The sequence below is a fragment of the Humulus lupulus genome, chromosome 6 (genome assembly GCF_963169125.1).
Source record: "Humulus lupulus chromosome 6, drHumLupu1.1, whole genome shotgun sequence".
Classification (NCBI taxonomy): domain Eukaryota; kingdom Viridiplantae; phylum Streptophyta; class Magnoliopsida; order Rosales; family Cannabaceae; genus Humulus; species Humulus lupulus.
In genome coordinates, this window is record NC_084798.1 from 219,708,586 (window position 1) to 219,719,021 (window position 10,436).

At 40.1% G+C, this 10,436-nt stretch overlaps 2 protein-coding genes across 2 annotated transcripts; one reads left to right on the top strand and one right to left on the bottom strand.

The window, feature by feature from the left end:
* The first annotated feature begins 565 nt into the window (after nucleotides 1-565).
* On the top strand, nucleotides 566-2,775 carry LOC133783409 (rust resistance kinase Lr10-like). Its single transcript, XM_062223035.1, has 3 exons — nucleotides 566-1,334; nucleotides 1,421-1,456; nucleotides 1,548-2,775. Exons 1-3 carry the CDS (start codon nucleotides 626-628, stop codon nucleotides 2,654-2,656), a joined length of 1,854 nt encoding a protein of 617 aa, XP_062079019.1. The 5' UTR covers nucleotides 566-625; the 3' UTR covers nucleotides 2,657-2,775.
* A 751-nt stretch (nucleotides 2,776-3,526) lies between these two features.
* Nucleotides 3,527-5,689, bottom strand: LOC133786116 (uncharacterized). The gene is made up of 4 exons (XM_062225332.1): nucleotides 5,560-5,689; nucleotides 4,903-5,451; nucleotides 4,634-4,733; nucleotides 3,527-4,547 (listed from the first exon to the last, which is right to left on the bottom strand). The coding sequence occupies exons 1-4, from the start codon at nucleotides 5,687-5,689 to the stop codon at nucleotides 3,527-3,529; spliced, it is 1,800 nt and encodes a 599-aa protein (XP_062081316.1).
* Between the last annotated feature and the right edge of the window lie 4,747 nt (nucleotides 5,690-10,436).

Sequence of the window (10,436 nt, forward strand, 5' to 3'; positions counted from 1 at the left end):
CATCATACAAATTTTCAAGAAATTCTGAATAAATTATGGTACTAAAACAGAGTCTAAACTGTCTGTTGCACGCGTGCTTATTTTATTGTTTACGCCAGTAAAATTTGACAATTTAAACTCTGTTTTCGACTTCAAATTTATTAAAAATTTATAAAATATTATAAATAACTACAATGTACACTATCATATAAAAAAATAAATATATACATCTGATACCAAAAATAAAATAAAAAATGATGCACCGTTACCCAAAAAAAAAAAAAAAAAGCGTGGTAATCGTTTCCTTACAATTTATTATATATTCTTCTCCCTCAATTAAGTTGGTGAAATTCATGAGAGAGTGAGAGTCAACTAAGTTTTGATTATTATTATTATTTTGTTCTGTTAAATACAGATAAAATACGGGTAAAGAAAATTATTATTTGAGTGAGATATAACGTGCAAGGCAGAACTGTTGACTAGCATGAAACGCGCTAAGATTATCAATTCTCCGCTCCAGTCAGTTTTGGCGACTTACATTGTCCTCCACACAAAACTAATCAAAGCTAGCTACCATAGTTCTTTGACCATGTGAATATATCAGAGTGAGAACAGTTCTTTGAGCACATGAATATCAGAGTGAGAGATGAGTTTGTCTTCAGCAAAGTTGATAATAATGGCTTCATATATGTATTATTCCTTGCTTATCATAGCAGTACTTCTGGCAGAGAGAGGAGCCAGCCAAGATGACGAGTGCAAAGAAGCGAGATGTCGAGAAGATGGGCCAACAATCAGATTCCCTTTCAGACTCAAAGGCAGGCAACCAAGCCATTGTGGCTACCCTGGTTTCGAACTCTCTTGTACTCATTCCAACAAAACCATGCTTGAGCTCCCAGATCTTCGGTTGAAATTATTTGTCACAAAAATAAACTATGAATTGCAGGATATGCGTGCATATAATCCCACTTGTATCTCCAAACAGAATTTGAAATTCCTCAATCTTTCAACTTCTCCACTCCAGTTCTATAATACTGATAACATGCGTTCTATGCTATTGAAATGCTCTACCAATCACACAGATAACGGGGTTTTGGATTCTCCAGTCCCTTGTTTAACTGACTCCAAATATTTTGTTTATGCCATCGATTATAACTTTAATAACTTCAACTACTGGGGTGATATAGTTTCGTGCAGCAGAATGTTTAGCAATTTACCAGTCCCACCAGAAATATTCAAATATGAATATGTTTCCTTGGAATGGTCCAAACCAGATTGTTCCCACTGTGAAGCGAAAGGAAATAAATGCAGATTGAAAAGTCCTCACTCCAATGAAACTGAATGTTTAACAAGGAAAGGTATTATTAATGAACACTACTAACTACTTATTCCTTTTATCCCATATTGATATACATTTGTTAATTGAGTTTTGTTGATTGTACAGATGGTCAACGGTTAAAACTTTCATTGGTGACAGCAGGTGAGTATTTATATTATAAATAAGTCTAGCATTGATTTGATATGAATTCTCTTATTTGAAATATCTTAAATTTTTTTGACAAAATCTATAGGTATTGCCATAGGTTCATTTGTTATGGTACTGGGGTTTCTTGCAACCTTTTATGTCTACCATATAGAAAAACAGAAGAGAGAAAATGGATTAAGACTCGAAAAGTTTTTGGAGGATTACATAGCATTTAAGCCATCGAGATATAGCTATGCAGATGTGAAAAATATCACAAATGAGTTCAAGGACAAATTGGGAGAAGGAGCATATGGAGTAGTATATAAAGGGAAGCTTTCCAGTGACATTCTGGTCGCTGTAAAGATTTTGAACAATATCTCTAAGGGAAATGGGAAAGAGTTCATCAATGAAGTGAGCACAATAGGTCAGATTCACCATGTCAACGTGGTTCGTTTGGTTGGTTACTGTGCTGATGGATTTAGAAGAGCCCTGATTTACGAGTTCTTACCAAATGATTCGCTAGAGAAGTACATATCAACACAACGACCAGTTGGCCATGAAAAATGTTCACTTAGTTGGGAGAAATTGTTTGAAATTGCCTTAGGAACAGCCAAGGGAATCGAGTATCTCCACCAAGGCTGCGATAAACGAATCCTTCATTTTGATATCAAGCCCCATAACATCTTGTTAGACCACAATTTTAAACCAAAGATTGCTGATTTTGGTCTTGCCAAGTTATGTTCAAAGGATCAAAGCATGGTGTCGATGACCACGGCTAGAGGAACCATAGGGTATATTGCACCTGAGGTATTCTCTAGGAACTTTGGAAAAGTGTCTGATAAATCAGATGTTTATAGCTTTGGAATGTTGTTACTTGAAATTGTAGGAGGTAGGAGATCAAATAACAACATCGATGAAATCTACTATCCAGAATGGATTTTTAATCTTTTAGAAGGAGGAGAAGATCTTCGAATTTATATTGACGATGATGGAGATGGTAAGATTGCTAAAAAGCTTGCAATTGTGGGACTTCGATGCATTCAATGGCACCCAATAGATCGTCCGACTATGAAATCTGTGGTTCAAATGTTGGATGGGATTGAAGAATTAATCATGCCACCCAATCCGTTTTCATCTTCAGATCCGTCCAAATTAAATACCAATTTGCCGAAGAGATTTTTGAACACCTTAGAATTAGAAACTATATCCGAATGAACATGATGACTAAGTATTATTATTTCATATTTTATCTTTGTTTTCTTATGAACTTGCTTGTGACTGTTGTTTGTAATTATATTCAATATATATAGAAAGCGTTATAAGTTTTAACTGCAGCTTTATTATGTCATTATCCTTGATTATACAAGTCAAATCATGTATGTATAATAAAGACTTGTCTCTATGAGAAACACAAGTCAATTTGAGGCAGCACATGCTAAGACTTTTGCTTCTTATCGACTTATCCATATTCCTGATCATTATCATTTTATCACTAACGCACCACCCACAGTTATTATAGCTATATGAAATATTCTGTTCTTTTTTCCTTTTTTTTTTCTTTCTATTTTCATGAAAATATTTACAAACCTGATAAGTTTATTATCTCATGAACTTATTAAGAAGTTATTTATCATTTTAATGCTTTTGATGATAAAGAAGAATATGATCTACCGTCGATCATGATTTTGTTTGGTCCAATATAGATTCAAGAGTTTCAAAACTTAATTTTTGTAATTAAATTATCATTAACTAATATGTGTGTGATTTCCATGCTATATATTGATCCACATGGGAAAACGTCCTCCTTTCTTTGTATATTCTTCAAAGTTGTATATACAGGCCAAGCTAATTAATACTAAACCTAACAAAATTACAAGCTGACACTAGATTAATTAATACAAGGATAAAAATGGAAAAGAAAACAACATTATATTTAAATTATTGATAATCATTATTTAACAAATTTATCGTACAAGCTCACAATTTTTTTTTTTTTTTGATGAATAAGAATCATTGTATTGCTCAACTTCCAAAGTTTACAACCAACCAATTACAACACCAAACACATCTCAACCACTACTACATCTATTTTTTACAGAATTTAGTGAACCAATCTCTATCTATGGTTTGAGCCTTTTTTGGCATTACAAGAGTAATCCTAACTTGTATTTCCCTTTCCACTTTCTGTACAGTATTAGTAATATCCCATAATTTTTTATTCCAATACACATCATTACGGACTCTCCAAATGTGGTAGACTAGAGCTGCAAGAGTAGCATACATGATGTTCTTCCGAATAGCACCCATCTTCTTTGCTTTATTGATCCATCGAATTAATTGCAGCAGATCCAATGAAGCTGATTTCCAACTCATCCAGTGCTTAATTTTCTGCAAACAAGCATTACTATAATGACAGTGAAAAAATAGATGGCCTATGCTCTCATTATCAGCTCCACATAACAGACATGTTTGATCCACTAGAGGCTTAAACGTTTGAATCTGATCTCTAGTTCGAAGTCTCTGCAACATTACCAGCCAAAGCACAATTCTATGCTTCGAAATGCTCAGTCTATCCCAAACCACTTTGCTCCAACCTACTGCAAGTGGTTGATCAAATAATAAATCATGGCCAATTTTAATGCTATACCTCAATGCTGCAAAATATGACAGATCTGCCTTGGCTTTGAAAGCTTCTTTGACAGCAACTAATCTCTTCCAATACCAGCTACAATCAGTTGGTGGCTGGTACTCCCACCAATTCAAGTCCATCAAGTAAACACTATTAATCCATTTCACGAACAAGTTATCTTTTTTGGTGGCAATTGCCCAAACGTATTTCCCCATTGCAGCCATATTCCAATTGAGGACCTTCCTAAAGCCCAAACCCCCTGCTTTCTTTGGCAAACAAACATGTTGCCAAGCCACTAAACCCGGACCATTAATGTCTGCCAAACCCTCCAAAGAAAAGCCCGACAAATAGCTTCTACATCCTTTAACAACTTTTTTGGAAGAATCATTATTTGGGTCCAATAAGAGTGAATGGTAATCAAAACAGAATTGATTAATGTAACTCTTCCCATTTATGACAAATTCCTCGAGCTCCAAACTTTGATCCGAGCAACCATTTTCTCAAGAATTCCATTACATTCAGCAACTGATATTTTTTTTGAACAAACTGGGATGCCAAGATACCTGAAAGGAAGATGAGCTCTTGTATATGCTGACATTTCGAGCACTCGGGTAACCTCAGCCTCCTGCATACCACTGCAATAAACAGCTGTTTTTTCAGGCCCTTCAACATTAACATTAACAAAATGGAAATGAAGTCGAAGAGAAAAGTTTCAGGCCCTTCAACATTAACAAAATGGAAATGAAGTCACCATGACAAAATAATAGTAAGTCATCCGCAAAGCACATATGATTCAACTTTAATGTAGCACATCTGTCATGGTATTTAAAACCTTGCCGAGAACCCACTTCTCTCATTATTCTAGACATATATTCCATGCCTAGAACAAATAAGAGAGGAGACATCGGATCGCCTTGTCTCAAAGCCCTCTTGGACTCAAAGAATCTATGCATTTCACCATTAAGCAATAAAGAAAATCTCAGGGTTTTGATACACACCATAATGAGATCAATGAACTTCCGAGGAAAGTGAAAAGCAACGAGCATTTCTTCAATGAATCCCCATTCGATGGTGTCGTATGCTTTCCTCAAATCAATTTTGATCATGCAACTCGGTTTACAATTCTTCCTTCCGTAATGCCTAATAATGTCTTGACATACCATAATATTATGAGCTATATATCGCCCATGAACGAACCCACCTTGGTTCTCTGCTATTATCTCAGGGAGGATTTGCCTTAATCTCGAGCAAATGACTTTAGTAGCAGCCTTATATATCACATTACGACAAGAAATTGGCCTAAAGTCTTTGACACTATCCGGACACTTGACTTTAGGGATGAGGGTAATGGTTGTTATATTGATCTCTTTAAGTATCTTCCCTGTGTTTAGGAAATTAATCACAGCAGTTCCAACCCTTTCTCCCACTAAATCCTAATTATCATGATAAAAAGAACTCCCAAACCCATCTGGGCCAGGAGCCTTCATACCTGGAATGGAAAATATGGCATCTTTAACTTCTCGGATAATGAAAGGTTGCTGAAGAACTTGAATGTGCTCCTCTGAAAGTAAAGGTCCAGCAGCCACTACTGACTGAAAGACCTTACTTCTGTTGCTCATTGAGGTCCCTAATAAGTTCTGATAATAGCTCAGAAAAGCTTGTCCCTCTGTTCCAGGTTCTGAAAACGGATAATGAACACTCCATGGGAGAGCATACCCACCTTAACCACATCATCTTTCCACATTCTCCTCACAAAACCTTCGAGCACACTCAGGGGTGGATTTGCTCCAGCAACATACCCCACAATCGAAGGTTTCCAGTAATTCACTTCATCCTCAATATCAGCTGGAACAATTTTCACCTTCGTCTTGCCCTATTTTGAAGACTCCTCTGATTTCGATGGTGATTCGAATGAACGTTCTAGGTTTCTTACGAGGTGCTTAGATTGTAAGATGGGCGGAGTCATCTTCTTTCCCATATCAACATCTTGGGCCGTCTGGTTAGCAATGCTCAACCACTCTGAGAAATCCTTTCGAATTTCACTCTGTCTTCGAATAATCTCCTCCGATTGTTGAGGTGTAGTCTTTCCCCAAAATCTGATCCTCCTTTTTGTTCTCCTCTTGAATCTCCAACTCTGAGATCCCTAGAATTGCATCCATGGATCGTGTTTTAGCTCACAAATTTTAGAATTATCACAAACATAAATAGTCTGTGTTGATGACATCTCTGCAGAATCCTTTTTATAGACAATGTTAATGAGAAAAATATCTCATTATTATTGCAAACATGTCATTGACTTAGTACATTCTGATATTTAGGGACCTGCCCCTACCATGTCTAGACATGGATATAGGTATTATATCCATTTCATTGATAATTTTAGCATGTATAGATGAATTTTTTCATTACAAACTAAGAATGAAGTTCTCCCAGTTTTCAAGAATTTACAAACCCAAGTTGAGCATCAATTCAACACCCAAATCAAAACTGTCCAAACCGATTAGGGAGGTGAATATAGGTCTTTTGAGCCCTTTCTTCAAGCCTTAGGCATTAAGTTTCGTCATCCTTGTCCACATACCCACCAACAAAATGGCAAAGCCGACCGAAATCATAGGCACATCGTTGAAACTGGTTTAACTCTCTTAGCTCACTCTAGTATGGCTCAACAGTTCTGGTGGGAGGCTTTTCAAACAACCACCTTTTTTATCAATCATCTTGTCACTCCTGTTTTGAACTACAAAAGTCCAATCCAAAAGTTATTTAAACTCACACCGAATTATAAATTTTTAAAGGCTTTTGGTTGTGCTTGTTATCCCTATCTTCGTCTTTATGAGTCCAACAAGTTTCAATTTCGTTCAGCTAAGTGTGTTTTTATAGGTTATAGTCTGTTATACCCAGATTTCGAGCCATAGTAAATATGACCTCGAAAGCTGAGTTCGCAATAAATGGTCTCGTGAAGATTAGAGTATGATCTAGGATTGTAAATCGAGCATGCAAAGTATGATATATGATCTCGAATGCGCCGACCTCGAAATGATCCCGATCTCGAAAGGTATCTCCGAGAACACCTTCATCTTCAGGAACTTTGGAGCATGGGTCTTAAGCTCGATGTACTATCTCGAAAGCAATGTCAGCTCGGGAGATGTCAATGGCTCGCACAATGATATGAAACCTGAGATGGTGAAGCCTTGAAGATACGCTATAACCACCTTGAATATCTACAAGTATTGTAAACATGAGATGTAATCCTCATTTATTGATGTAAATCCCCAAGAATCGTGGGAAATTATTTAGTCAGTTATGCATTCCCTGGTCTTCAGGGACGTTTCCTTTTTTATCTGATTAAAGGCATTTAAAGCCATTTATTTTTATTCACAAAAGAGTAACTACCCAAAATGTGTGGGATAATACTCTGCATCCTTCTCTATAAATAGAGAAGCCATGCACCATTGTAAAGGACCGAAATTATGATCCTTGAAAGAAAACTCTGGAGAATTCATGCTAAAGAATTGTTCAGAGATAATCTTGAGATTAATAACAGAGACTCGTGGACTAGGCAGATTTAACTGCTGAACCACGTAAAAAACCGTGTGTTTTGATTCGTTTATTTCTTTTGGCCATTGTCTTTAAGTATTTACGTGCTCTCTTCTTTTATCTGTTGACGAAAAACGGCGTCAACAGTTTGGTGCTTTCATTGAGAGCCTTAAGCATCCATCCCTGAGAGATTCATGGATGCAAACAATCAGAACACTCCTGAAGAAAATTACCCAAGGCGCCCTGGAAAACAACCAATGGAGAACCCGGATGCTGATGAAAGAAGTGGGTCCTCTGATTCCCGGGGACCACCTCCACAACCAAGGGATGAGGACATGTACTACAATCCTGAGCGTTATGTCCCTATTGTAGAATTGGAGAATCGGCAACTGAAACAGTTGCTGGCAGAAGCCAACAAACGGAATGAGGAGTTGACTAGGATGGCCGCAGAGGCGCAGGTGGCTCAGCCCCCGCCTCCGCGCGAAAACCAAGTCCCTCCTCCGAGGGATGTGCATGTTCCTCCCCGAAGGCCCCGTGGACGTCCACGGAAAGATGCTGCCACGAGGAGGCCGACTCAACCTCCGGCACCAGCAGAGCCATCTGCTCCTTCTAGACCCCAGAGGAGCACCCGAGCTCGGGTCCCGCCTAACCCACCTGTGGAAGTGCCTGCAGGAACTGAGAATAATCGAGCTCCTGTCGAGGCTCGGACTCAGGTTCCTGGTAGTGCACCGAATGCGACTGACCCATCTCGGGCAAATTCTAGACCCTCTAGGCCGAGGCAAGGGCGCCACCACCGTCGCCTATACGGTTCCCTCCGTCTCCCGTAAGATATCCTTCACCTCCCCGTAGAAACGCTCAACCTGATCGAAATCAGGATCAAGGGCGTACAGGGGAAAGGCAAGGAAACAGGGAGACATTCCGGGAGCGGAGAGGCGCACCATCTGAGAGAAGTCAGACGTCTCGGTCTCGCACTGCGGAGACGAGGCGACGTAGAAAGGATCCACCACAAAATGACCGATCAATGAGTTTCACCAGTGATGAGTCCGGAGAGACTAGGTCTGTCAGTAAACACGACCGAGGTCGTAAAAATACTGGAAATCGCAAGAGTCATCCTGACCTGCGAAATCATCTGAATCAAAGCAGGGGAAAGGGAGATCAGACAAATCCGGATCTAAGGAATCATCTGAATGGGCGTAGAGATCCCTCACGGAGACGCGAGCCTGGGATCACGATTAATGACTATCAATTCCAGACACCACATAAGGACCCAGTTCAAGAAAAGATTGATCAGCTCGAAAAAGCCTTTAGGTTTTTGAAGAATGAACGAGGAAGTGGTCGATACGAGGACTCTGATGAGGAGCTCGAGCCATTTGCTCCTAATATTTCTAACACTCAATTTCCTCAAGGGTTCCGAATTCCTCATGTCCCAGCGTTTGAAGGAAAAACCAACCCATGTAGCCACCTGAGTACATTCAACACTATTATGAGAGCCAGTAATGTAGGTTACGAGCTCAGATGCATGTTGTTTCCGACATCATTAGCCGGACCTGCCAAGAGTTGGTTTGAGAAGTACAAGAGACACTCTATAACCTCGTGGGATCAATTGTCTAGAGACTTCAAGAAGCAGTTTCGGGCTATGATGGGAGTCAGACCCGAAGCCTCCACTTTGACTAACGTCCGACAACAACCGGGCGAAACACTGAAAAGCTACCTGACAAGATTTAATCTAGAGGTCGCCCAAGCTAGAGATGTGGATGACAGTGGGCACTTGATGGCCATCCGAGCTGGTGTGTTACCTGGAAGTGCCCTGTGGGATGACATGCAAGGGAAACCGGTGAGGTCAATAACCGAGTTTAACAAGCGGGCGCAGAGATTTGTCAATGTAGAGGAGGCGAGGTCAACGCTAAAAGCAACCTCGCAAACCGAAACTACAACGATAAACGTTAACTCCGCCTCAACCTCGACTGACCCAGCAGCTTCACAGCCTACCTCAGAGAATCCCTCTAAGAGGAAAAAGAGCGAGGGAAATAACCTCGAGGCTGAAGGAGGAAAGAAAAAGAAAGGAGAAAGGTATTACTCCGTATACAAAGTACACACCGAGCTCAACGAGTCTCGGGAAAATATATACCTGGCTAATGAAAACCAGGTCCCCTTCAGGCGTCCGGACCCAATGAGGAATCAAAAGTCCAAGAGGGATTCCAGTAAGTATTGCCGGTTTCATAGAGACACCGGACACACAACTGATGAGTGCCGACAGCTGAAGGACGAGATCGAAGGGTTGATCTCGAGAGGTTATTTCCGGCAGTATGTCAAAAACCAGAGTACTGGACAGACTACTGCAAGCCAGAGAGTAGCCGCACTTCCGGCAGCACAGAATAATAACTCCCGATCTCGGGAAGAAGACAGGCCTCCGCCGATAGATGGAGAGGACGTAATAACCATCTCGGGAGGTTCTCATCTCGCAGGAGGGGGTAGAAGTGCTCAAAAGCGATACGTGAACGAGCTGAAGACAGGGGACGGGTCTCCTTATGAACCCAAACCAAGGGCACCAAAAAGCCAAAGAGTTGAAACCCAACCTATAACCTTCACCGAGGAAGATGCTTCTCATGTCCAGTTCCCTCATCATGATCCATTGGTCATCACCCTGCAGCTTGCCAACAAAAGAGTGCGCCGAGTTCTCATAGACAATGGGAGCTCAGTTAACATTCTTTATAAAGCAACACTAGATAAAATGGGACTCTCCCTTCGCGACCTGAAGGCTTGTGCAACCACTTTGTACGGCTTTTCTGGAGAAGGAACCGCCTGTATGGGGTCCATCGAACTCCCTGTGAC

What these genes read in the sequence shown, in the direction of transcription:
- LOC133783409 (XM_062223035.1), top strand. Translation starts at nt 626, where the DNA reads ATGAGTTTGTCTTCAGCAAAGTTGATAATAATGGCTTCATATATGTAT. An exon ending in TGAATGTTTAACAAGGAAAG is followed by an intron (nt 1,335 to 1,420) that starts GTATTATTAATG and finishes TTGATTGTACAG; the next exon opens with ATGGTCAACGGTTAAAACTT. An exon ending in ACTTTCATTGGTGACAGCAG is followed by an intron (nt 1,457 to 1,547) that starts GTGAGTATTTAT and finishes CAAAATCTATAG; the next exon opens with GTATTGCCATAGGTTCATTT.
- LOC133786116 (XM_062225332.1), bottom strand. Translation starts at nt 5,689, where the DNA reads ATGAGCAACAGAAGTAAGGTCTTTCAGTCAGTAGTGGCTGCTGGACCT. An exon ending in TGCCATATTTTCCATTCCAG is followed by an intron (nt 5,452 to 5,559) that starts GTATGAAGGCTC and finishes TCCTAAACACAG; the next exon opens with GGAAGATACTTAAAGAGATC. An exon ending in AGAGCTCATCTTCCTTTCAG is followed by an intron (nt 4,548 to 4,633) that starts GTATCTTGGCAT and finishes CTCGGATCAAAG; the next exon opens with TTTGGAGCTCGAGGAATTTG.